Source organism: Condylura cristata, unplaced genomic scaffold, assembly GCF_000260355.1.
Source record: "Condylura cristata isolate star-nosed mole 26May11 unplaced genomic scaffold, ConCri1.0 scaffold00006, whole genome shotgun sequence".
NCBI lineage: Eukaryota > Metazoa > Chordata > Mammalia > Eulipotyphla > Talpidae > Condylura > Condylura cristata.
The window spans coordinates 29,914,670-29,942,157 of NW_004567107.1; the positions used below are offsets into that span (position 1 = coordinate 29,914,670).

The window sequence follows — 27,488 nt, forward strand, 5'->3', positions numbered from 1 at the left end:
ATCTATCTATCTATCTATCTATCTATCTATCTATCATCTATCTATCTATCTATCTATCTATCTATCTATCTATCTATCTATCTATCTATCTATCTGCAGTATCTAAGAACATGGTTTAAGTCAAGTATGTAATTGTTCCCTAATTGCGATTGTGAACACCAGATGGGTTTGCCATCATCAAGGGGCCACACAAAAGCAGTGACATGAAGTTGTGTCCTTCACTTGAAATATAGTAGGAAAAGAGCTGATACAGGACATTTGGGATTTCACATCACAAGAGAGGCCCAGTTGCTGCAGACCTTTAGTGAGCCCTTACTGTGTGTCCAGTGTATGCAATTTGCTATTACCTGTATGCAAATTGTGACTGTGTAACCCTATGCGACTGCAACCAAATTTCTGTGGGGATTTGTGTGACCCAGGTCAGATGAGAAGGGGGAAGACGATTTAATTCCCTGGACTGTGGTCTGAAAGGGAGCACACAGACATGCCTAGCTTTGTCTTTTCCGTCTGCCCTGAAGAAACGTAGAAATCTAACTGAGCTTCCAACCCTTCAAAAAATGGCATTAAAATTTCTTTTCTCCAGGACAGTGATGGTGACAAAAGTGATGATAACCTAGTTGTGGATGTTTCTAATGAGGTAACCATTCTCTTTATCAACTTTATTGTTAAAATGACTTGTGACCTGTGAGTCCTGTGTTTTGATCTCTTGAATTTTTACGTTAAAAACTAAATGCTGTTCATAGATGAAACAGTAATCATTTCACTGATAAGGACTTGTATTTCTTTAAGAAAATATATGCTTTTCCACTCAGTTTGGATTCCTAATTTGGGTGTGTGGTGCTCCCTTCCCGTGCTCTCTAGGCGAAGTTTTTGAGCAGGAGAAGGAATATGATTGTACCTCCATTTTTTTCTCACAACCTCATGGTTGTGTTTGTAAGCACCAATTATAACAAGGTTGTTAGGGTGCACAGCCCCCAACCCCAGAATGCAAGACTTTGCAGCATTCTCCTTTTATGTGAAGAATGGTTTTTGATATAGAGTGTGGAAAAGAAAGTTCCATCCGTTATCAGTGAAATCATGAAAACTTTGCTTATGTTTGTTGAGGACCCTTCTTCTCCTCGAGCAAGCCCCGCCCACTCACCCAGGGAAAATGGAATCGACAAAAACCGTCTGCTAAAGAAAGATGCTTCCAGCAGCCCAGCTTCCACGGCCTCCTCAGGAAGTTCCACTTCTTTGAAATCCAAAGAAATGAGCTTGGTGAGTAATATGTCCCGTTTTGTGCCTTTTTAGCAGTTTATTATTCTTTGTGGACCAGGGAACTTAAGTGTATTTAAAATATCAGATCTTTACTGCTTGAGAATTATATTTTTAAGCGTTTAAAAGTGAGGCTCTTTTTCTGCTCTTCATTCCCATCCGGTGTTTACTTTGTCCCCCTCAGTTGTCAGTTGTGGCAACAGGTAGAGAGAAAGTACAAACTTCCATGTTCTTTGCCTACATGCTGAGAACATGTTCCCAGCACAGGCTCCCTGAAGTGCCAGTTGGCAAGCAGTTGTAACTTCTTGGGTTCTGAGAAGTCCTCTTTTCTTAAGTTGGCCATTTAATCTGCTTTTAGAAAGATGTCGCCTATCGCATTGTGACTGGGCTGATGGTCAAGAATGGTGACGTTCACAGGGCATCATCTGGAGAAGCCTAGAACGGAAAAGAGCCTCAGAGCCCTTTCATGCTGTTAGTCATTCAGTACACATTGTGGAAGTGTCATCTTGTAACTTGGCAATAACCAAGCCAGGGCAATCCTGCATTTATTTCTTAAGCAGGCCACATAGACAGTATTCCATTTAACTGTTGGGTCAGAAAGTTCAAGTAGCTTAGTAAGCTTACACAGCTCGTCAGATCCATGGCTAGAGAGAGCTGGAGCTACCCCATAGCTCTGCTCAGATATGAAAGGTCTGCTCAGACATTTAAAGGACATGAAAGGTTGAGAAGCAGAAAAAGTGCTCTGGAAACCTGATACTGTCATGACTCCTGAAGGTCCCTGCTTTGGTAGGTCCATGCTGGTTATGTGAGTAAAATGGTCGGTGGGTGACAGGTATCTCCAAAAGGGTTACAGTTAGGCACATCTCTCCAACAAAATAATCTGACAGTTTTAAGGGCTTTTGCCTCTGAGACCTTGTCTCCTCCTATCATCAAATTGATGGTCTATGATATCTCCCTGTGAGTCTCTGTCCCACTACTACTGAAAGTTGGGGTTAGAAAAGGACCTTCTGCCCAGACCTTCCTGGTGACAGTTGTTTCTGAGTGACCGGTAACTTTTCTCCGGGTAGTCATCACTCTTACCTTGGCATAGATCCAACGTCCATAAGGCTGATGGAAAAATACTTTTTAAAATAAAATCTGCGGAGGAAGAAGTGTGATCATGTTCTCTGTCTTTAGCTGGAGTTTTAATTCTGGCAGGAAGAGGAAAGGTCAACATTTCTCGCTCACAAGTTAATGCTGTCAACATTGTGTGGATTTATGAAAATTGGCTGAGGGAGTAGCTAGGAGGTGCCCAGTGTCCCAGCTGCTGTTGTGATAAATTGTGTAATATGGCTTGGATTAAAAATAATACTCATTTAATTTGTTTAATGATACCAGCATGAAAAAGCCAGCACGCCTGTTCTGAAATCCAGCACACCGACGCCTCGGAGTGACATGCCAACGCCGGGCACCAGTGCGACTCCAGGCCTCCGTCCAGGGCTCGGCAAGCCTCCAGCCATGGACCCCCTTGTGAACCAAGCGGGTAGAGCGTCCCCTCTCCCAGTGCTTGGTTTGCCTTTTCCTTTCCCGCTTGACTCATCCTCTGTTCACCTCATGACGCAATCTCCCCATGAATATGAAATGCACTCGCTGCTTGCTTCCCTCCTTATCTCTGAAAAGCGGTGATAAGAAACAGATGTTGTCCTTGGGTTTCAGCAGCTGCACCCTGCTCCATCTCTCACTGTTTACATTTGGCTTGTCTTTTATTTCCAAATAATCCAACTCCTAGGAACTTCAATAAAGTTCCTGATAATTATTCAGAATGTAAGCTCCTTACCAAACTGTCCTGGTGTGTCTGAGTTTGCTAATATTGACCAATACAGGCCGGGCCAGACCAGCCCAGCGTGCTTCCCGTTTACGTGAGTCAACTGATCTCTGCTGGTAGCTCCCTCAGGCATCAGTGGTCTCTCCTCCAGTAGAAATTGGGAGGGTTTCACTTAGACTCCAGCCCACAAATATGCTCATAACTTTCAGATTTTAATTCCTCGTTGGTAAAGGGGAAAGGAGGAATACTGTCCTCACAGCAAATAGGCACCAGGATGTTTCTCTTAAACCTATGCTTATTTTACATAAACCCAGGATCTGGTTTTTGTTTGGAATTGATATCAGAGAATGCAAAGTTGAGACTGAAAGAAAAATCTTGCATTTGATCAAGAAGCCTCCCTTTGAGATGTCAGGCAGACAGGCAGAGCTGGTGCCTCGTTGGCCCTCTGTGATTCCCCTGGTTTCCCAGTGCTGCCAGGTGTACCAAGGAAGAGATGCCAGGGCAGTGGTTCTCTGAGGTCTTTTCTTCCCAGTGACTGTATCTCTGGGGGCTTGCCTTCTCCCTCCTCTCTCCCTGTCATAAACAGCACCAAAGACAGCCCTCAGCGCCCAGCTGAGTCATGAGGGTTTGTGCTTCCTTGCAGCGGCAGGCCTGAGGACGCCCCTGGCTGTGCCCGGCCCGTACCCCGCACCCTTCGGGATGGTGCCCCACGCGGGCATGAACGGGGAGCTGACCAGCCCCGGCGCCGCCTACGCCGGCCTGCACAACATCTCCCCGCAGATGAGCGCCGCCGCGGCCGCCGCCGCCGTGGTGGCCTATGGGCGATCCCCGATGGTAGGTGCCTGGCCCTGGGCTGGGAGGTAGTGGCCCCAGGAGCCGAGCTGAGGGGCACAGGGCGGGCCCCAACAAAGGCGCTGTGTTCCCACCACACTGCCTTTTTCAACATGCGGCTTCCTGAAGTCAGCGCCTAACACTTTTTGTACTACTGTTTGGTGGATGAAAAAGGCAGTGTTAGGAGCTGCTTCCGCGGCCCAGGGGACATCTGGTTTTCTCCCACCAAAGTCAATTTTTTTTTTTTTTGGAGGGTGATGAAATGAGTCAAGTAGCTCACAGAAGCCTTTTCATTCGTTTTCCTTCAGTATTTTTTTTTCTTTAATTCTTAGGAAAAAATATTTGAGAAGGCATGACTTTCTCTCACTGGGCCTGCATGGTTCCACAGGCCCAATAGCATGAATTAGGTGTCAGAAGTAACTCAACTGACAGAAAGACCAAAGGGCTGGGAAACTTTGGAGCAGGTTTCTTTGCCCAGCCTTCTGCGTTGTGTATATTGCCTCATTTTTGACCAGGAGGATAGAAAACTGCACAGGAAGGGTAAAACTGTGTGATCATTGATTGCGACAGGAAAAGTGAATAGGTCATCACCCAATGCAAATAAATGTTCCTCTATTGTTTCTGTGGGCTGTTGGACATGTCACGTGCGTTTCTCCTCCCTTCTAATAACATCACCTCCGGTCATTTGAGGTGATACTAAAGTTCATTGTCTTTTTCCCTTGTGTGGCACTAGTCAGAAGTGCATTGGGGGGAAGAGAGTTTCAAGCAAACTGGGCAGCTAAGGGACTTGATTAGGTCATCTGGGTACAGAAAACAAAGAACCTATGTCCGAATCCTCACATGTCTCCTTAGATCAGGGATATGAAACCGAGGGAGATGTTGTCCCCTTGTGACATTTGATGTTGTCCCCTTGTGACATTTGACGTGTGATTTTCACAGCTGGGGACTGCTTTTGGCACTCACAGAGGAGAGGCCGGAGATATTGCCGGCCATACAGCCAGCCCAGCGCAGTGCCCAGCGAAGAACTCTCTGCCCCCAGTCCTGTTAATTTTGCTTCTCGAGTCTGTACGTTTCTCATGAAACGTCATGTAGATGTTCCCAAAGCCACCTCCCTTGCGTAAACTGTGTTCACAATGCCTTGTTTTGTTTCCAGGTTGGGTTTGATCCTCCCCCTCACATGAGAGTACCTACAATCCCGCCAAACTTGGCAGGAATCCCTGGTGGGAAACCGTAAGTACCTCTCACACCGAGGTTTTTGTTTTAAAGGTAGTTACATAGTCACTGTTATCCGCAGACTAGAACTCCGAAGGGAGCACAGGCTTGGGCGTTTCCAAGGAGATTTCTAGTGTCTTTTCTTGAGGAGTGTTAACACTTTCTATAAATAGGCACCTTGTAGGTGTCATGCCTCTGTCTTCTCACTGTGGGTGATCTCATGCTTTTAGTTATTTCTGGAGAGAAGCCACTGGAGGTGGGCACAAAGAGGAGATGAGAACTGGAGGTGGCAGACCCTCCTTGTTCAACCCTCCAGAAAGTTGCTCTGGTTTGTCACTTGGTTAGAGAAGCAGGTGAAGTTTTTCAGTGGTGCCATGCGAGGGGCAGTGAATCTGTCAGGAACTATTGAAATCTCAGAAATTGGAAATATGCTGTATCTACCCAGCTCTGTGCCACAATTTCTTTGTTTTGGTGGAAATAGGAATTGGGTGAGGTGTAGAAGCTGGGGTTGCCAACAATGTAAGTTGACCCTCAGGTAAAATTTTGATGAGTGCATTATCCTGAGAGGTTCAGAGTTACAGACAGTGAAGTGGCTTTGAGGGGAAGCAAGAAAGACAGGGGAAAAGGGAAAAGAGCATTCAGGTTTTGAAAAACCCTGGCAGTTATTCTTCCAGGATCACTCATATCACTTGTTTTCCATAATAGTACTAATTAGAAACGTGATTTCAGAGAATTGGTGAAGATCTCACTTTTTGTGCAAAGCAGAATTCCCAGCAGATACTCTATGTTTCCACTAATTAGAGGTACATGTCGAGGCCTTCGCTTTTATTTTGTCTTGTCCTCTATAGTCATGTGGTTGCTTTTAGCTATTTATGAGTTGGTTGTGTTATTGCATCATTTTTTTTTTTAAAAAAAGATCTATTTATTCACACAGAACTGGGGTACAGGCCAGAGGTGCAGGGACGGTGAGAAGATTGACCAGAAACAGAGTGGGGAGCAGCGGGCGGGTCAGGAGAGGTCTGCTGCGCCATGTGGGTCACCTCTGGGGCGGGCGGGGATCAAACTCATGAGGAAGTGTCTTTAGCTTCTTAGTGCTGTGCTTTAACCTGCTGTGCCACCAGGGAAGGCCTGTTGCATTGTTTTGAGTGATCCGTTCAATTATCTGGTCATTTCTTGTGTGGTTTTCACTGAAACCTTGCTTCAAATTCACCAATGGGAAGAGAATTGAGTTTCCTTACTGCATCACCTGCTTTTAGGAGAGCAGATTTCCATTGCTCTTTGATGCATTTTAATGTTGGTTTCATCATACCTTGGTTCATGTGAAACGAGGTTATTGTCTGCACTAGGAAATAGAGACATTAAAAATTGAGGTGACCTCCAGGCCTAGGGAAGAGCTGGGCTGGGTAGCAGGACAGTGTTGCAGAGACTCACTTAGCCTGTAGAACTCTTCTGATTGAAAATCCATGATCGGGCATGTTGTGCGTTTTCTTGGGCATGTCCGTCTGTCGCCAGCAGCCTGGATGCCCCAGGGCACTCTGGCTTTTTCTTATCTGCTGTTGCTGGCAGTTTAGTCCTTGTGTGTACTGCTGACTGATGAGTGGATAAAAGAACAAGTCATTAATGCTGTGATAAGAGGCTCATAATAATAACTGATGAATCTTCAGGGACATAATAGTCAACTAAGGTCAAATTCAACCAACCATTAGGGGAAACCAGTTTTAGAGTCAGGGTTTGGGGGTGTGTCCAGCTGCCAGGACTTGGCCTTGAATGTGATATGTTAGGCAGATGGGAGAGGTCAGGAAAGCGGTGAGCTGTGGTGCTAGTCTTGAAGACCTGGGTGCAGGGAAGGTTATGTAAGACTCAGGTCCTTACCACTGTGTGTGCTCATACTGTGTGATAATAATGTGATCAGACACAAAGTTTAAGCCTTTAGTAAAAGACAGTGACTGTAGGGGAGCTAAAATATTCATGTCCTTGGCATGTGAACACTGAAGTTTTTGTGTTCCCAGCTGCCTAAGGTAGGATCTGATGAGCTCAGGGGAAGGCCAGTAGGCTTGGCAGACAAATGGTGAGACTCTGAGCTGGGATGGGGCTGGGGCTCCAAATAGTTCTTGTTCTATAAATCAGAGCAGTTGCTGCTCTCTGGAACATTAAAATTTATTTTTGGGATTCCTTTTTCTCAAATCTGAGGTGAGCCCCATTATGGGAGGAAGAGGGAATGAATTACTGTCAGAGGGAAAGATGAACTTCCCCATTGTTGTTGGGACTGGGCCCTGCAGCCTTCCTCACTCCCCAGGGGAATGGATTAATTAGTATGGCAGGAGAGAGGACTTGGTGTTCTTTTCATTTAGAAAAGTTGTCCTGCCTAGGGCGGTACATCTCAAACCTTCTGGGATGATGGACCTGTTTTTCCCCAACAGGTCAAAAAATAATGTGCTTATTATAACAGCACGGAGGAACAGGGGGGAAATGATGCAAAATTCAAGTCCCACTTTGTTAATGTGACAGTCAGCAGTCATGAACTCACTCTGCCCAGTGCTCTGTGTTTCTCCGTTCGCTCTCAGTGAATGAGCTCACCTCACTGCAGACCATGGCAAACATTCGCAGAACACTTCAAGCAGCTGTCAGAGAAATGGTGCTGTCACCAGTATGTCCAGGGCAGGGTGAACAATGTGGTAAAGACAGAAGTCTTCCTCTGAGAGATACAACGGGAGTGTTATTTGGGTGGGCGCGGATGCTGGCTGTTGATGCATGTTAGTGTGAGAACCATGTGTGGACTTTGTGCCTGTGACAGGGTGTTCTCTAGGAAAAACCCTTCTTCGTCTTTGCTGCCTGGGGAGAGTAGTGGTGCAGAGACAGGGGAGCATTAAAGGAACAAGAAAAATTAACTCTTCGATAAGTGGTGACAAGTGATGTGAAGGTAGAGCTGGGGGTGACAGACAAGCTGAAGAGCAGCAAAAGCTGGGAAGGGAAGGGGTTTCCTGGGTGAGGCAGAAGTGCTGAAAGCTGAAGCTTTTATGAGGGTGGGGTGGGGGGTGTAAATGAGCCCTGCGTGGGGGAGGGAAGGAGAGGGTTGTCCCTTGCTGGTGGAAGGAACTGTCTGCTGTAGCTGCCTGCTCTGAGGGAGCTGGAGGAAGCTCTTCCTTGCAGATGAGTGCCTCCTAGGTGGGCAGGGGCCAGAGAGTACAGTTAGGACTGTAGGGGCTTTAAACATGCCTGTAGTATAAATACGCATCTCTAGTTCAAGTTTCTTCTGACAGCCCACCAAGGAGCTGTGCACCCCTTTCTAACACCTAGCATGTCTAGTGGCGGACTCGCTCCAGCCTAGACAGTTCAGTTTCCCTGGTCATGTGAAAACTCTTCCAACCTTGAGCTGAGAGCTATCTCCCTGGAACTTTTATTCATCAATCCTGGGTCTTACCCCCTAGGAGCACACAGTGAGCCATTAATCCAGTGCGCCCACAGCAGCTCTTCAGATGTTTAGAGACCTCCATCTCACCACAGGGCTTCTCGTCCAGCTCATTTGTCCATTGCTTCAGCCCTGTCTTGTAAGCTGTGATTTTTAGAGTCCCACACACTCTCCTCACGCCAGTCTAGACAGTCTCCTCCTTCCTGTCTTTTTTTCCACAGATTTCATTGAAACCTGCTGTATAGGGATAGAGGACTCTCTATTAGGAGCTCACAGCCTGGTGATAGAGACACAACATTAATTTAAAGATCACAAAATTAAATGGATGAGTATAATTGAGATAAGGATAATGACAGAGAGGAGCACTTATGAAAACATGTGATGGTTTGATCCTGTCTGGGAGGGTGAAGGAAGGATTTTCAGAAGTTTTCTGAGCTGCATTAGAATCAGCACATAAACCTCCAGGCAGAGAAACCAGCATAAGCAAAGGCCCCTGGTCCTACTGTTTTCCTCCCTTCTTCCCCTCCCCCCCACCCCCCCAATGGAATGGAGACCAAGATGACTATGCTAAGAACTCAGTAGGGTTTCCCATCTGGTCATTCTGGCTGCCATGCCAGTGTTTCCTAACGACTGTCTTCCCTAAAAGCATCATCACTATTTTCTCTAACATTTGGGTCCAAATTGTAGGCTTTGGTTCTTCCTACCCATTTTTATCTAGTCTTCTTATCTGTTAATACCCTCACTTCATACCCACTCTTGTCCATAAGATCTAGGTGAGTTTTCCCCTTTATATACTACCTGCCTGATTCAGTCCTTTTTTTTTTTGCCTCAGAAATCTGGAGTTGCATGGAATAAACCAGCCTCGTGGGCACCCACTATTAATGTCACCCCAAACTGCTTTTCTAGTTTCATGTTGTGTGTTATTTGCGTCCTGTGCTCTGACCAGTTGGAATAACTTCTTACATTCCTTGAAGATTCCTCCTTCTCTTGCCTGTCTTACTCCTTCCTGTGGCAATATCCCTGTCCTTCAGAGCCTGGTGGTTGCTGCCTTCGAGAAGCCTTTGCTGATTCCTTCCAGGGGCACATTGTGACATCTGTGCCATTTTTCATACTTTGATCCTGCGTTATAACCATGTGTGCATGTATCTCAGTTTTCTGCCTACCTCTTCTCCACTGGAATTGAAGCCTCTGTAGTCTCCTTATCCTCTTGAGCATACTACCCAGTAGACAAACGTCTGCTGCCTTGATTCGATGGAGGGTCAGCCCAGGCTGTGTGAGACTCTAGGAGTGATCTTTTCCAGAGGAGATCCACATTCTGCATTTCAGAGTTCAGTAGTATCTATGCAGAAGGAACCCTGGCTGGTGTCCAAACCCTTAAGGTGAGAGTTAATGGGTATTGCTTGGCCCACAATTTGAATTCATACCTAGTTTTAGGAAATTGGTTACCCTGATCTCTGGGGAAGGCACTGGTAAGGAAATCCTGAAATTTAGTCAGGATGACATTTCTTTGCCTGCCTCAAGCCCTCCCAGCGCCTCCCCCCCCCCCCAGATGCTTCCCTGGCCTGTGGTGCTGCTGTCCTCTCATAAGTCCCCAGGGGCTGTGCCCTACCTGCTTTGGGTACCAGCACCTAGAGGTCAGTGATAATTCAGACTAATAATAGCTTGTTCGAGATTCCAGGTTAGTTCCAGATTCCTTCACCCTGTACTTTAATGCCAGACATGTAATTGAGAAGTCACCCACCCACTTGTTTAGTGTTTATATAAATCGCTGAAGTACCTTTTGGGAGTTGGAGCCTAAGGGGAAAAGAAGATCTTAACTACCTTTGAGGTAAAATTGCCTCTTAAGAAAAACTGTTTTGAGTGGTGAATGGAGACCATCCTTCATCTAGCAGCGGAGACCTTCCAGGGACCAGTCCTTCCCTGCCCAGCTGTTTCTGTTCCGATCTTGGTTATGGCTCCTTTGTTGACCATTTCGAGATTACACAGCTGGTTTAGTTAGTGGATTAGAAAGTTAACTCCATCCTCTTTTTGCTTATCACTGTATTAGATTGTTTTTGATCTGGTACATGCTGTAAAGTGCCATGCCTACTTTGTACCTTATTGTCATTGTTTCAGTTTTACTTCTGTTTTTCTGCCCTCGGGTCATTGGGAACTTATAGCTAATTTATTGAGGTGACAAGGAGGTGTGAGGCCCTTTGTTATGTTTAGCAGCTTGACAATTGTCCCTCCCTGTAATTCCCTGTGTTTTTCTTCACCTTTACAGAAATGGTTTTCCATTTATAATATTACACAGTGTTGTTTGTACCTTTCTTGCTCTGATACTGTGCTCATCTGGAGTGGTTTTTGTTGTTGTTGGGACTTTGAGAGTTCAGATAGCAGTATTTTAAACTTCTCTTTGTTTTACTTCTGCCCTGGAATCTCTAGGCTTAAATATTTTTCGTGCACAGGAGCCTTGCTGCTGCCCCCACCACATTTACATTTGCAGGTTTGGAAACACTTAACTTTTGGAGGAAATAGGGGCTAGGGCTCAGAATCGTATATGCTGACTTTTGGCCAGAGACCTTCTTAGCTTGTCAGGTCAGCCTCCTCTGTCTCGCAGTTTTCTCTTTCATATCCATTTTAAGAAGTCCTGCATTTATTGTTTTAATTAGAATAACAATGTACTCAACTAAAAAAGGAAACAAAAAGTTTCCTGCCTTAATACTTTGAAATCGAGGTTTGTCATTTGTTACTATAGCCTTTCCTTAATGTAGAAATGCTGTTTCCAAATAGGGCAGACCTAGCATCTTCACCTATGTATGCATTTGTTATTAGGAAAATCCCAGGATACCACACTGAAAAAACCCTGCTACAAAAGTAAAAGATTTTCTTGATGCTGTGGGTTAAACGTACAGACCTTAAACATGTTAAGGGTAATGCTCGTTACCTTGATAAAGAAGAAGATTTAGGTACTTGAGGAGGTCCACTTTTCTTTTCCTGAAATGTTAGAATGATTTTCTTGTGATCCCACATCATGACACCCCTGCCGATCCCCCCACAGCCACCACCTTCATGGTACTAGTTCTGAAACACTAATTGTGCCAAGGCTGGGGATCAGATAACAGTCTGTGGGTTCTACCTGGGGGCTCACAATTGCTAGACGGCTACTCAGGCTCAGGGCATGACAATGGAGTTTATTAACTAACAGGAAATTCGGAGAAGGAAAGTGTTTCTAAGGTCACAGTGGCCAGCTCTCTCATCCTGGTACTATCCCATAATCCCAAATAAATGCCGCGCATTCAAAATGGTGTTGCTTCTTCCTGGAGTGTCTACAGCTAAGATGGCGGCACAGCCAGCAGCATCTATTCAGAGATGTGGCTGGATGACAGGAGACTGGTAAGCCCAAGGTCACAGCACCAAGGAGGTGGTGTGAAGGTTAGTAGCAGCTCTCTAGAAGCCAGGCCCAGGTCAGCAGGGCTCACGGTGCCAGAGTATAGGTGCCAGTGTTACAGCCCTGTGAGACCAGGACCAGGCTGATGTTAGAGTCATGGCTGGAGGATGGAGGAGATTTGGGCTACACTTTAAGCAGAGATTCATGAAATTCTTCCCAGGAGACCAGATGAGTCTTCTTGATGAGTCTGTCTGCAAAGGTTTTTCTAGAAGGTCTTGGTGAATCCAAGGGTCTGAATCTGAATGAGTCTTATCCGCTGGAGCTCAGCTTATACCCTCTGCCCTTCCAGCCTCATTGGCCCTTGTCCACTTCCAGCTATCTGGTGGGTACTGGGTAAGCTCCAGACACCTCACTGTGTTTTCATTCTGGTGTCTTACTTAGCCAAATGTATATTCTGGCCCGTGCATCCTGACCTGACCCACGGTGAGGCTAGGGCAGGCTCATTGACTCTGCACTCAGGGAAGTTGCTGCCGGCTATGGGTGAATGCTTGTCCCTGAGCCAGGCTCTTGCTACTGAAGGGGAACTTGGCCGCAGGTTGCAAGCACTACTGGTTTTTTTGTTTGCTTGTTTTTAAAGATTTATTTATTTATTCATACAGAACTGGGGTACAGGCCAGAGGTGCAGGGGCGGTGAGAGGATTCGCCAGAGACAGAGCGGGGAGCAGTACAGGCAGATCGATGAAGTTCATTGCTGAGGGGAGCAGTGGGTGAGAAAGGAGAGGTCTGCCATGCCATGTGGGTCACCTCCACGGCTGGGGATCAAACTCACACTGAAGTGGCTGCACCTAGCTTGTAGTGCTGCATTCTAACCCATTGCGCCACCAGGGAGGGCCCTATTGCCTTTTGTTTTACTCCAGATCTGTTTTCTCAGGAGCTTATTTCCCTTGGGAAAGTTAATCCCTTCTCTGAGCAACATTTGGCATCACTCCCAGGAGTTCTTTGGGATAGGTGGGCAGGCATAACACATGTAGTCAAAGAACACTTTGCCTTCTTGATGTAGCTTACTTCCTTGCCAGAGCAACCTTTTCTGCCTCAATTTGTAACTGACTAGGTAGCAATAGATGACTTAGGGGGATGCAGATATGTTTCCTGAGTGCCAGCTGTAGGCTAGTCATCAAATGCATCCCACCTGTTCTTTAAGAACTCCAGAAGGAGAAATGGAACCACTTGCAGTAGAGCATAGTGTGATCCATGCCATCCTGAGGTGTATAGGATGAGCCTGAGCCCTGGAAAGGAATCATCCTGCCTGGGAGGTTGTGCAGGCCAGGAAGGGAGGGAAGAAGTAGGCTGCACTTAGCAGGGTGGTGGTGATTTCTGGGCAGGACGGAATAGTTCAGTGCAGTGTAGGGATGTGGCCGCATGCTGTGTTTTAGGGGACGGCTTCTTGTAGCAGTTGTCTGAGCGTTTAGGATACATGAATACATGACCTGAGGCTCATCCCACTAATTGTGAAGGGTTTGCTAAGCTTTAAAGAGCTTGTAGAATCAGTGGAATTTTTGACATGATCAGGTCCTTGCTACCTGCTAAGATGTAGCAGGAAAGACCATGTGGAGTGTCAAGACCCCACCGCAGGGGTTGGGCTACAGCCGTTAGCTCCCGGGCTTGTGGTTCTCCTATTGCTGTTTACTCGGTTCTGCCACTGCTGTTCCTATTTCCAGCAAACCAACAACCCTGTAAACACCTGTTTTCCTTTGGCCACAGAACACAGCACAGCTTTATTAACAGGAGCCAGTCTGCTAGGAAAAAACAACCACTTCCCAGGACGCAGTCTTGTTTTCCAGTTCACCGCCACTGCTGTTGGAGGGGATTCCAGAGGGGTCTCTTGCTAGCTGGAGTTCCTTCACCTTTGCTATGTTCCCAATAAATAAAGGGCCCCTTGCTCTGATACAGTTTGACCTTGTTCATTTTTTAAGACTGAAATCCAGAGGGCTTAATTCTTTTCAATTCTATATCTAGATTTTAGAATTAGAGCCTGATTTCAGAACTGGATTCAGAAAGCCAGATAGGGCTGGGACTATCTTCTGGAGCTTTCTGTGGGTGATATGTGTGAGGCGTGGGGGTGCCCTAGCATTGGGGCCCCAATTGAAGGCTTCTGAGACTCTTTCTTTCTGTCCCTCAGTTTGCCACAGTGCCTTACAGTTTCTCCCCTATGCCCTTTGCCAAGTGCTGTCTCCACACCCTCGCCTCTTAGCACTTAAGGATGTCCTGGTTCCCTTGCCTCGTTACTGCCCCATGCTCACCCTTTCCCTTCCTCCCGTCCCGAAATCCACATCCTCACACTTGTCCACTGGCTGAGCCCAGGGACCCACAGGCCTGCACTTCCCTCTTGAGCGCTCATAGCTGTTTAGTGATTGTGCCATTGTTTCCTAGAGACCTCTGTGTGTCAAGCACAGGGGTAAGCGTTTTGCACTTTTGCAGCTGTTCTCGCTTTTAATCCTTACAACAACCCCATGAAACTTACTCACCTCCTCCTTTTTTTTTTTTTAATTCTATCTTGTGGATCAGGAAATGGACCAACCACAAATAATAAGGAAACTGTAGTTGGCGAGGCAGGTGAGCCAGGACTTGGCATCTCAGGGCATTTTAACACCAGATTTGGGTTCTTGATTTGAGTGTTTCACATAGGTGAAACTTAAAATTGAGATATACACATAGCAAAGCACAAAATCATGTATATGTAGTTCAGTGCTTTTATTTATTCATTTTCAGCCAAGAACACCAACAAGTCCCCCCCCCTTTTTTTTAAAGATTTATTTATTCATACAGAATTGGGGTACAGGCCAGAGATGTGGAGGGTGAGAGGATTCAGCAGGAACAGAGTGGGGAGCAGAACAGGCAGATCAATGAATTACACTGCTGAGGGGAGCAGCGGGCAGGTCAGGAGAGGTCTGCCACGCCATGTGGATCTCCTCCGGGGCAGGATCAAACTCATGCTGAAGTGGCTTTAGCTTCTCAGTGCTGTGCTTTAACCTGCCGCAACACCAGGGAGGGCCTCCAACTTTTTTTTTAAAGATTTATTTATTTATTCAGACAAGAACTAGATTGGTGGTGATGGTGAGAGAATTCGTCAGATACAGGTTGAGAAGCAGAACAAATAGATCCACTGAAATAACACTGATGAGGGGAGCAGCAGACAAGACAGGAGGGAGCTGTCACACCATGTGGGTCACCTCCCTGGTCAGGAATCAAATTCTTGCTGCCGTAGCTGCAGACAGCCTTACAGTGCTGTGCTTTTTAACCTGTTGTGCCCCCAGGGACAGCCACCCTCACACCCCCAGTTTTTAATACCGCAGATGATTATTAATGATTATTACCTGTTTGCCTGCTCTAAGGGCAGCTGTGTCATATACATTCTCTTGTGGCTAGCTTCTTTCCGAATTCAGATGTACGAGATTCGTTAAGTTTATAAACTCCCTCCTCCTGGTTGACTTTTCTTAGTTTTTAATTAGTAGAGAAGGCAAGTTTCCTTCTGGAATCTCTCTTGAATGTCATCATGATGTGCCATCAATGTAGCCTTTTTCTTTTTTAAAAGATTTATTTATTTATGCATACAGAACTGGGGTACAGGCCAGAGGTGCAGCGAGGATTCACCAGAGACAGTGGGGAGTAGAACAGGCGGACCAACAAATTACACTGCTGAGGGGAACAGCAGGCAAGACAGGAGAAGAGGTCTGCTGTGCCATGTGGGTCACCTCCAGGACTGCGGATCAAACCCACACTGAAGCTGCTGCGGCCAGCTTGCAGTGCTGCGTCCTAACCTGCTGCGCCACCACAAGCACCCGTAGTGTAGCCTTTTTCAAAGACATTCTCTTTGTAGCAGAGAAACTACCTCCAAACCATCTCATCTGCGCCTCTGGCTTTTCCTTCCAGTTGACCTCTCTTTTAGACCCATCAGTCCACCGCATTGTTCTGGCTGGTTCACTTGATCATGCTCTCCAGCACAGCAGGCAACGCCAGCTTCCTCCGAGGCCCCCTGTGACTGATGTATTAACATCCATGTGGGTTTCGCCTGGGACGGGCAAGTGTTCACAGCTTTGGCAGCAGTTCACTGCACTGTGAATCAATTTTAAATTGCCTCAGTATGATGATCACAGACTTCCTGTGTGGCTTAAAGAAGAGGACACCTGGGAGAGAGGTGGGTGTCTTCCAGAGAAGAATGTGCAGCTCTCCCTCTGTATTCTGTGCATCTATTTTAATCTGGAACATTTAACACTATAATAAGCAACTTGCAATGGAAACAAGAAACTTTCCTTCCCTTGAAAATCTGGAATGGTGGAAAAGAGTGCCTAATGGCAACCTTGCCTACCTGGAAATGTCCATCTCGCTTGGTGGCAAACAGGTAGACATGAGCCGTCATGGGTGCCATTATTCTCACAGCACAGAGGCTTGGAGAGGCAGCCTTTATCACCACATCAGCCACCAGTCTGCCAGCATATGGTCACCCTGGTTGTTATATAAAAAATTCAGTGGATATTTCTCCAGCCTCACCTCGTGAATTCATTTGTTATTTTCAGACCCAATCATGGTGTGTGATATCTTGGTCGTATGATTTGCCACCAAACCTTGAAGACTCCTTTTTGACGTATATGGACTTATGTGTGGTCTTCTAACATTAATTCTTGGACAAAGTAATCTTCAAGGACAAAATAGTGCCCCTTGGTACTAACTCCAGATATCTCATAATAAGTGGATAGATGGGTTCAGTGAACTGTAATGTGCATGTGTGGAAATAGTGCGCGGACTTGATACATTACTAAGGACACTCAGGATGGATACTGTTGGATTAAAAAAAAAAAGAGCTTCAGTGGTTCGATGACCTAGGGGTAATATTAAAGATTTGGAGCTTTTTAAAACAGATGTATTTATGCATACAGAACTAGGGTAAGATTTGAGGCTTTCAAATTAGTTACGGGGAAGGGGAAGTGCTTTACAAATCTTCATGTATTTGGTATCTTGCTTTACTGAGGGAAAATACAGCATATGTTTTATTTTCCAGCGGTAGTATGTGGATTCTTTGTGCAGGCTCAAAAGATCTGCTATATCAGTTATTTGTGCTAGGCCAGGCTAGCTATGTTATTATAGAAAATTTGAGTTTCTTATTAAAGTGAAGAGTTAAGCTCTGTATTAATACCTAGTCTTTAGATCTGTGAAGAGTTGGCAACGTGCCAACATAACAAGTTCTAGACAGGGCTCGGTTTTACCCAGAGGGCAATGGGAAAGTATAAACTCTACCGACTTTACTTATTGTCTATGTATATGAATGTATATTAAAGGGATAATGTTGAACTTGTAGATCACATAGTGATGCCTTGGATTCGAAGAAAGTGTAAGCAGTGGTTTTGAGAGTGACATGGGCATGAATCCTGAAGTTGGAACGTGGGGCAGAAAAGTAGCACATCTGTTTTCTTCCATCCTGCTCTTTTGCATGCTTTATAATATCTGTAACATATCAGTGCTTATTAAAGAAAAAAAAATCTGCTTTCTTATTTTGGCATGAAAACAGCTATGTACTACAATTAGGCTTGTTTACATTTAGCAGAGGAAGGAAACAATAGCTTACATAACACAGAAGTTTATTTCCTGCTGCCACAAAGGTCCTGGCCATGGACACCCCAGCACAGGGTTCACAGCCCATAGTGCCACCAGGATCTCTGCTTCCTCTCCTTGCTGCCTCCCCCCATGGAATGCCATTTTCATAGTCACTTTGTGATTCCAAAGAGCAACTTGAACGTCAGCCATCTTGCTTATAGTTCAGACAGCAGGAAGAGAAGAGAGCAGGAATACCTCCCTCTTTTAAATTCTTTTAATTAATAGACTTTTTTTCAGAGACGTGAAGCTATAGCAAAATTTAGCAGAAAGTAGAGTCCCCATCCTTTAAAGGTATGAACTTAGTGCTGCCTGATAGCTTTTGCCTACATCTGTCTCATCGGGGGAGGATGGGTACACCTGGCTAAAAGGAAGAGTAGTCGTCTGTGGGAACTTCGCTGCCTTTGATAAAAGTGGGGCTTGTGGCTAAGTAGACAGGGGGATTGTTGGAAAGGAAACTTGAAATGTGTCATAAAGCAATTTGACAATAAGAGTCTCCTTTATTCTCTTAAGTCTAAATCTCAAACTGCTATGTTTAGAGAACAGTGTTTATTTGTTCATTTTGAAACATACTGTTTACTGTGTAATTATGAGTTTTTAGGGGCTTCATCTTAACATTGAAAACAATCATTTTCAATTATGTAAAGAAATCGTACAATTACACAAGGTATAAGGAAGGAGGTATTTTATGTTAAATTGGGAGTACATTTTGTGTTTTTGAATGGGATTTAATGGAATGTTTTATGCAATGGGTAAACAATTTAAAAATTGTTTAAAAATATAAAAATATAACTCACGTGTCTTTTGGTATCCCCATACTTCTATTATTATTCCTGCTATTTCCAATTACTTATGCTAAGTTTGCTCTATCAATAAATACTTCAACTTATATTGATTTCAAAAAGAGATGAGATCAAAAAGGCATTTGCTTTGTCTTTTTCTTAGAATGTGGGGAGGTAATGACTTACTGTATGTGTTCTCTGTCTCCTCTCCCTGTTCTTCAATCATCTCCCCCCCAAAGTGCATACTCCTTCCACGTCACTGCAGATGGTCAGATGCAGCCTGTCCCTTTCCCCCCCGATGCTCTCATTGGACCCGGAATCCCCCGACATGCTCGCCAGATCAACACCCTGAACCACGGGGAGGTGGTGTGTGCGGTGACCATCAGCAACCCCACGAGACACGTGTACACAGGGGGGAAGGGCTGCGTCAAGGTCTGGGACATCAGCCACCCTGGCAATAAGAGCCCGGTCTCCCAGCTCGACTGTCTGGTGAGTGAACAGGAACCAGTGCGTGAGGGTAATTTCTCTCTAGAGACTCAATAAGGAAATAGCTGTCCAGGCCTGGATTTTATTCCCATTATGAGGAAATGGAAGCCCATTCTGTTTCCTGTGTTAGCTGTTTAGCTCTCCCCTCGCCCCACCACTTTAAATGGGAGAGTTTCATTTGCTGCCCTTTTAGTGGTTAATTCCCAGAGTTGATGGATTTGTTTAAAAAAAAAAAAAAATTTACGGTAGTTTACAGAAGCTCTCCTTGTTTGGATGTGTATACAAGAGGAGTTTTCCATTTAATGGATGAAAACATAGCTAGGCCTGGTCTCTGATTTCTGCAGTCTACGCAGCTTTTAATTTTCCTGTGTCTGTGGATATTGAATAGTAAACATTTGATAATGTGGCATAAGACCCAATTCTGAATAGTGTCTGTTTTCAGGAAGAGATGGTTGTGCTTTATTGCCTTAATTTCAGGAAAGGGTTAATAGATCATCCTGCAGGAAACCAGGGCAGCTGTCTGTAAAACAGCCATGGTGGGAATGCTTTCCCAAGGCACCTAATCCATGCCTCCGTGGTATGAGAATGCCGCTTTGCATTTCTCAGGATCATAGAACATGCTAGGACAAGTTCCCGTCTCTGAACTGTAACCCCAGGATTTACAGACCACATACCATTGTCCTTAAGCAGAGTACAGATGACTCTGCCCCGTTGTGGTGTCTGTCTGTGCTTTGCTCCTGTAGATGGCTGTTTGGCAAATGGTGAGGATTCCAGAGAGAGTTTCCAGAACGAAGAGTAGCACTTGGTTAGACGCAGAGACTCCTGCGGTCATAGATACTGGTTTACTCTTTAAATCAGATGCCTTAAAAAAATCTCCTTTAATGCAACTTTAAACAGCTAAACTTATGCTTAAATAAAAGTCTAATTAACTCTTATAGTAATTGGAGTATTTTATGACTTTTTTATTAACGTGCTTAAAGTTTCTCCTTTGAGTGACAGCCTATGGTTAAAGCATGGTAAAAGGTTTGTGTTCAAGGATAGCAGTTACTCTTTCAGAAGGGAGGGTCATTTTTGCTCCTACCTCCTTTTTATATATGTCTTGACTTTGATGAAGAAGTGCCCTCTTTGGTCATTTTCTTTGGCCTTTGGATTAAGAATCTTAAATATGATGTCAGCCATGTTACAGCTTAAGAAAGCAAGGATCTTCTAGCTGATGAAGACACTGTAAGCCCTTAGATCAGGAGTTAAGAGTAATGAAAACCAAAACAAGGGCAAGGCAGAGGGAGAGGGCCTGCAGTTTCCAAAGAGTAACTGATGGATGGTGATGAGGTCAGAAATTTATAAACTGGTTTTGAAAGGTGCTTTTTCATTAAGAAGTATAATGTACACCTACCTTATACCTACTTGTAATTTAAGTTCTGTCTGCTAGCAGGAAATTGGACATCAGGAAGTTTATCCAAGTGTTCACACATGCCCCAGCAATCCTATGAAAGTGTTCTGTTTACTATTTCACAGGAGACAGTTAAAATCAGATCCCAGTCTTGACTGCAGAACTCTTGCTTTGTTAGTGTATGTGAAATGCCACTTCTCAAATCAGAAAACTGAGATAGCAGTGAGAGAACATGGCATGATGACTGCTTGGTAATGCATTACAGCAATTGAATTATATTCCACAGAATAGAGATAACTACATCCGTTCCTGCAAGTTGCTCCCCGACGGTTGTACCCTCATTGTGGGAGGGGAAGCCAGTACTCTGTCCATTTGGGACCTCGCGGCTCCCACCCCTCGCATCAAGGCGGAGCTGACGTCCTCGGCCCCCGCCTGCTACGCCCTGGCCATCAGCCCTGACTCCAAGGTCTGCTTCTCGTGCTGCAGTGACGGCAACATCGCCGTGTGGGACCTGCACAACCAGACACTGGTGAGGTGAGCAAAGGTGGTTTCCTGCCTTGAGCGCTTGGCCAGCAGACCCAAGCGCTCTGGCCTGCTGGCTCTGTACGGATTAGGAGTGCACCCCCTGGGTGGTGGGGCGCAGCTTGCATTCTTGCTGCCATGTTTGGGTGTCACCCAGACTGAATATGTACCTCCCTAAGGTTCCCATTCTTTAGCCACATACTGATGCCAAAGCTGCTTTGAAAACATACCTAGCTTTTGCCAGTACATATTATGTACATTATGTGGCCATAAGAAGCATTTGAGTACTACAGATCTTCCTTGTCTTACCCTGGGTTTGCATCCCGACATGAAGTTGGAAAAAAATCCTAAATCAAAATGGACTTAATGCATCTAAGCATCTGCATATGACAGCTGAGCCTAGATTCCTCAAACATGCCCAGAACACTTACACTAGCCTGCAGTGGGCCAACATCACCTAACACAGCCTGTCGTATGAGGGAGTATTTAATATTCCACGTAACTTACTGAATGCTGTACTAACGCTGAAAACAATCAGTAAAGCATGGCATTCCAGCCTCATGATGCCATGCCTCACTGTCACTGCAGCGCAGCAGCGTGAGCCAGGCCTCAGACCTCTGGCCTGGGAGAAGATAGAATTCAAGACTTGAAGCACAGTTTTTAATGACTGTGAATCCCTTTCACACCACTGTCAAGTCAAAACAACTTAAGTTGGGGACTGTCTGTAGATGTTTGAGTCCTTGGTAAGAAGTTTGTGTGAACCAAAGCCAAACTGATAAAGGCTAACAGAAAATCAACAAAAGGCCATTACAAGAGGTGGTTCCATGAATTTCACCAAAAAAGGGTTTTTAAAGTATCTGTGTTTCCCAATAGCTAAATAAGCCCTGTCCAGGGGTCGTTCAGCCCGGCTTCCTGGAATCTGGCCCTCTTTGTAGCACTGGCGGGTAGTTCTGCCCTTTCGTGTCTCTTCCTGGGCCCTGCCTGCTTCCTTGGCAGGCAGGAGTTTGGCACTCATACCAGACAGGTTATAGAATTTAAAAACAAAAAAGTCCAAAAAGAAAGGCTCAAGGGCAAAACTGGCTTATGTTCAGCTCTTCGGTTTTACGGTCCATCATTCCTCAGAAGCAGGCTTTGTTTATGGTGCAGTGTTGGCTTCTGGGGTAGTGAGCAGGCTTCCTTTGCTTTCGTGTCCATGTTCCAGAGAGAGGGCGGGGGAGTGTAGAAGTCCGAAGGGTAGCTCACGCTTCCTTCACACCGCTGCTGGAGAAATCCAGTTGTGTGTCTCTGAGCCAGACTCCATTTGTGGTGTGGCAGGAATTTTTTTCTTGCCACTCACCGGGCAACTCACAGTAAGCAAACTAGGTGAGTAGAGTCCCATCTGAAAGCCTCTTCAGACGTTTAGCAAGCATTTGTTGTTCTTTCTTTAAAAAATTAACACAAAGTACTTGGAAAATTTTAATTTGGGGAGATTTTCAAATATGATTCCCTTTAATCCACCTAACATCCGTGCCCAGTTTTGTAGAGGAGGAACCTGAGGCAAGGAGAGGTTATGTTTGCTTGCCCAGGCTCACACAGCCAAGTCTGATGGAGCTGTGAGGAAGGAATCTCAGGCATCTTGCTGTCCTGTCTGTTCTGAGTTGCTTCTAAACCAGCTGTGAGAAGTCAGCACTGCTGGCTGCAATATACAGTAACTCTCTACAGAACTTTCTCTGCTGGGCTGGCCACGTGTGGCTCGCAATCATTTCATGCAGCAGGCAGTCGCATTTTCGCATCTGCTGAGATCCAGTGTGTTCTGAACCATCGTAGGATCTGCCTTCTAGGAGCCGAGTAGTGCCGAGATACGTTGTCGGAGGGGTGGAGGATCACCTACCAACCACTGAAAGTCGTCAGTGTAGTTGAGGGATGAAAGTATTTCATGAGCTCTAGAGGTAAAAAGAAGCCAGAAGGGATTGAAGAGGAGGTTTCAGAAGCCGTTTGAAAGAAAGCAAAGTGGCACTTTGAAAGGGTGAAGCGGGGATTGTGCAGGCCTGTGTGTCCTGTGGGCAAGTCTTAGAGGTCAGCTGGGGCATCGAGGCGCACTTGCTTGCAGCTGTAGGGGGAGTGGGCTACATGTGGGGAGACACTGCCACGGAGGATTAACTTGCCATGGGGGAGACTCACGTCTTGTCTAGCAATTCAGTGCAACAGTGATACTTTTTCTTTTCCTCTCTGCTTTTTCAATTCCGAACTCAGCCTTAGAGTTTGGAGCTCTGAGAATAAATGTGAGGGGACCTGAAGGGAAAAAAGCACTGGAAACTTTTCTCTTGCTGTTGAAATCCCCAGGTCATTCTCTTAAGAGAGCCTGCCTATGTTACCATGATGATTGGGACCCTGACAATCTCACCTGCACTTGCACCCCTGAAACTCCTTCTTGGCATGTAAAACTATGTCCAGGACCCGAAAACCTCCAGCCCTCGTTTTGCTTACTTTGCTGCCACCCAGCTGAGCCCTCCCTGCCTACTGCCTGCAAGATCTCTGGGTTGATTGTTTTTGGCAGAAGCGTGAGGTTCCCCTTTAAGAGAGCAGCCTTGTGCTCAGCTTCAAGGCAGGGCCTTAGGTGTGCATGGGGTGGCCTCGGCAATTAGCTTTGTCTCTGTTGAGTGCCTCTGAGTCAGGAGGCCTGCGTGTCCATTTGTCTCCAGGAGTCCAGATTTCCTAACGCAGGGCTCTTTCTAACACAGAAAGCAAGGTTGAGTAAACACATGAGCTCATGCTTTGTTGGCATCAAGGGCGCCACTGTGTTGATTCACTCGGGGAAACACAAGTACTTCTGGACCCTTAGCTCGTACTGAAGCTGTGCAGGCCCAGCAGCAATAAAGGGCAGGCCTTCATCTCTCTTTAAGGAATACATGTGGGATCTGGTGTTTGTCTCTTCTTTTCCCTTCTTTTAACACTTAAACACTTTACCAGACCTGGAGGAATTTTACCTTCCAGACGGATTTTTAAGAATAGTTGTAGGAGCATATTTGGCTGCTTCTGCGCAGCAATCTAAATGGCATTTCGTTTCTTTAGCACTTGGATCATGAAAAAAGAAAAAAAGTCTGCAGGTGCTGTTTCCCTGCCTCCTCTGGGGAAGGTTAGTTTGATCTTGCACATCAGCAGACACTGAAGAAATGACACACACACACACCGAGTCCAAAACTAACAACACAACAGTGTTTACCTTGAGCTCTGGCAGGAAATCATTATTCAATCCGGTTTGTTTTATCAGGCAATTCCAGGGCCACACAGACGGGGCCAGCTGTATTGACATTTCCAATGATGGCACCAAGCTCTGGACGGGCGGCCTGGACAACACGGTCAGGTCCTGGGACCTGCGCGAAGGGCGGCAGCTGCAGCAGCACGACTTCACCTCGCAGGTGACAGCTCTTCCTCCCCAGGCCTGCATTCCTGTGCGGCACAGAAACTCCCACCCCAGGGCACAGATGGCTGGACAGACAGCCACAGGCTAGAATTTGAGAGGCCAGTTTAAGGAAACACCCTGAAACGCTTAGGGTGGCTCCTGAGAGCCTGTGGGTTTAGACACATTAGCTGTTTTATTTACAGAGGGTTCACGTAAGAGGATACAGGTTCCCTCCGCAGCGTATGCTCTGTTGCACGTTCCTCACTGCCTCACGTGAAAGTGAGAGGTGATCCTTTGATTCACATGTACAGAGAGGACTATCACAAGGAGTAAGTTCACAACAGCCCTGAACGTTAATTCATTTCCCTGCTATCAGACAGCTTCAGTGGATCAGGATCACAGTGGAAGCCCATTTTACTGTGCTTTTTTAGAGGCTGGACTTGTGGTGACTAGATGTATGGAATTTTGAGTGAAGTACAATAGGTATGACAACTTGGACTGGATGGTGAAAATTACTTAGATATCAAGTGAATCAAGACTGAGGGAAGGAAGTTCTTGCTATGCTAAGTGCTTTCTGATGGTGAAATCTTTCTTTGAGTATTACTATTTACCAGATTTTTGGTAATAAAATAGTTCTATATAGAAAAGTAGAACAAAAACGGGAAAAATCAACTTCCTACTAAATTTCCTGTGCTTGTTAACATTGTCTTCAGTTTCTTGGGCTTGTTGTTATAGCCCCTTTCCAGTGTGAGGGCACTGTTTTTGTCTGCCTTTATTTTTCTTTAAACCACGTACAAAAATTTAAAAAATGTTGACACATATATGTGATTATGTCTTCCACCACATGTGAAAGTGCAGAGAATTGTATTACAGAACCACCCCACCCCCACCCCCCGTGCCCACCATGCAGCTGTAACAGTAACAGTTGACCCATTTTGTCTCCTCTCATCCCCACCTCCAAACATGAGGTCATTTCAGTTAATCCCAGACTCATACCATTTCGCCCATAAGTATTTCAGTTAACATCTGTAGAAGACAAGAAGGCCTTTCAGAGGACACACGTGAAAACCATTATAATTAAGGATAATTTTTAATCTCATCACATACAATGTATTTCGGTTTTTTTTGAGTGTTATTTCGCAAAGGTTTTAATACTTGGCTCATCTGGGTTGGGGTGCTTGGCTTGGAGCTCTGACCATAGTCTGGGGTTCACTGACTATGACTCCCGCCTCTCCGCTGGCTGCTTTTCTCCTTTTGTTGCCATTTCGCTTCTGAAGTTTATTGGGCAGCATAACCAGTGAGTGTGTTCTGCTTGGTGTAGATCTTCTCCCTTGGATACTGCCCGACGGGGGAGTGGCTGGCTGTGGGCATGGAGAGCAGCAACGTGGAAGTTCTCCACGTCAACAAGCCCGACAAGTACCAGCTGCATCTCCATGAGAGCTGCGTGTTGTCCCTCAAATTTGCTTATTGTGGTGAGTTCAAGTGAAAGGAAACTGGAGGACACTGATGGCCTAAGTGGAAAATACTTCCAAAAAAGTATTGGAGAGATCATATCTGGAAAAAATGTGGTTCTCTGAGCAGCTGGGGGCAATAATTCTTAATATGTCCATCTTAGTGCTGTCTGTTTCAGTCTGTTTTCCCAATTTGAGAAAAGTCCATAGGTGACGAAATTGCCCAATATAAGGATTTGACACATTTGGTTTTGGTGGGAGGAAATGTGACGCATTTGATTTGGGTGGGAATGGGGGGTATTTAGTTATCATTTGGAAGAGGAGTGGGTGGGTATTTGTAGAAGACCGTGAAAGAGCAGGGGAAGTAATCATGGACAGAGACCACAATATTCAGCTGCACCCAGACTTACTCTCCAAGTTCACATGGAGCCAAATACTTGTTCATGGGCTGGACAGATTACTCAGTCAACTGATGGATGAGTAGCTGTCCCTTAACTAGCATATTTTATATGTCACCGACAGTGTCTGGCATTTTTCTTAAGTTCTTCATTTATTCCTTTGTAATCCCATTTTATCATGAGAAGACCAAGGGGCAGCTAGGAGACTAAATACTATACCTGCGGACCTACTGTGTGCTGAGTATGATGCTACCTGTCATGTACCTGGTGATTAGTGGGGTGACACAGTCCCTGCTACCATTTTGATGTGTTACCCAAGATCTCAGCTGGTTTACAGTGGAGCCCAGATTTAAAGCCTACTTTATCCAGTGATGTCATAGCCCAACTCCATGGGCATGATAGTTTTAAAGTTCTGATTTTAATTAAATTGCTAATAGTTCAGTAGGCGTTTCCATCTAGCCAAACTCTTCTGTTCCTTTGCTAATTCTAGGTAAATGGTTTGTGAGTACTGGGAAAGATAACCTTCTCAATGCTTGGCGGACCCCCTACGGAGCTAGTATATTCCAGGTAAGTCTCTGATTCCGACCTAGAATGATGTAAAGGAAGGTGCCTTGGAGGGAGCGGGCCCTGAGTATCCCTGTTCCTCATTAAACACAAGCCCACTGTTTTCTCTTCCAGTCCAAAGAGTCCTCATCTGTGCTTAGCTGTGACATCTCTGTGGATGATAGGTACATAGTCACTGGCTCAGGGGACAAGAAGGCCACAGTCTACGAAGTCATCTACTGAAACATGTGGTTGAATGTTAATAGTTGAATTGGGCCAAAATGTTTTGAATTTGTAGAAATAGAAAAGTTGTAACTTTAAAAGAAAAACCACAAAAACCTGTTTCCAAGCCTTGACACAAAACTACTTTGAGTCTACAAAGAGGTAGCGGTGACAAGCCTATCGACAGAAGGTCACTACTACCTAGACCAAATGGAACGCCTAGGCGAGGTGGACAGAGGGGCCAAGGGTTGAGGCTTGAGGAACGGACCCTGCTGACCGGGCGGAGCCTGCGCTCTTCTGTGTGACCTGCCGAGATGACCTTTCTGTTCCCTGCTTCCCCTCACCTTCCGTCCTTGGTAGAGCAGTGGTGTCTTCCAGTGAACTTGTTTCCTGGTTTTGCATCTTGTGAAATGTTTTTTTGTATTTTTGTTGAAGGTTAAACATTTGTATAAATTGTAAATATATTTGGTTTATTACAGTAAAGGCTTTAGTACCAATAAGTGGTTTTCCTTTTCCTTCTTGTTTTTATCAGCACTTTGGGATCACTGGTGTGGGTTTTATGGGTTAAGCCCAAACACTGGTAGAGGAACTATTAAAATGCACTTCTTATTTTATAAATATATTTGGTCATGGATTCTCGTGGACTGGAACCTAACCAAACCCTCCTGAGTTACTGGAAACTCAAGTGTAGGAGTCGAGGTGAAGATACCTCAATGACAGTTTTATTGGGGAAGCTAAAGTAACTTTGTTGAGAGTCACTCTTTTGTTTAGGATATTCTAGTGATT

The 27,488-nt window shown here is 45.4% G+C and overlaps 1 protein-coding gene across 4 annotated transcripts in view; it reads left to right on the plus strand.

Annotated features, from left to right (window-relative positions):
- TLE1 (transducin-like enhancer of split 1 (E(sp1) homolog, Drosophila)) overlaps positions 1 to 27,202 on the plus strand; it is an 82,419-nt gene extending 55,217 nt beyond the window's left edge. For 3 of the 4 annotated variants that reach the window (XM_012721430.1, XM_012721431.1, XM_012721432.1), the window contains exons 10-20: positions 584 to 637; positions 1,105 to 1,257; positions 2,632 to 2,776; positions 3,702 to 3,892; positions 5,043 to 5,119; positions 18,548 to 18,797; positions 20,471 to 20,718; positions 23,957 to 24,104; positions 25,410 to 25,560; positions 26,428 to 26,504; positions 26,616 to 27,192. In XM_012721430.1, the coding sequence (XP_012576884.1) occupies positions 584 to 637; positions 1,105 to 1,257; positions 2,632 to 2,776; positions 3,702 to 3,892; positions 5,043 to 5,119; positions 18,548 to 18,797; positions 20,471 to 20,718; positions 23,957 to 24,104; positions 25,410 to 25,560; positions 26,428 to 26,504; positions 26,616 to 26,723 (1,602 nt within the window). In that variant the 3' untranslated portion in view covers positions 26,724 to 27,192. Of the gene's footprint in view, positions 1 to 583; positions 638 to 1,104; positions 1,258 to 2,631; positions 2,777 to 3,701; positions 3,893 to 5,042; positions 5,120 to 18,547; positions 18,798 to 20,470; positions 20,719 to 23,956; positions 24,105 to 25,409; positions 25,561 to 26,427; positions 26,505 to 26,615 lie in introns of all 4 variants that reach the window. The other variant, XM_004677544.1, reaches the window with a different exon arrangement.
- The last annotated feature ends 286 nt before the right edge of the window (positions 27,203 to 27,488 follow it).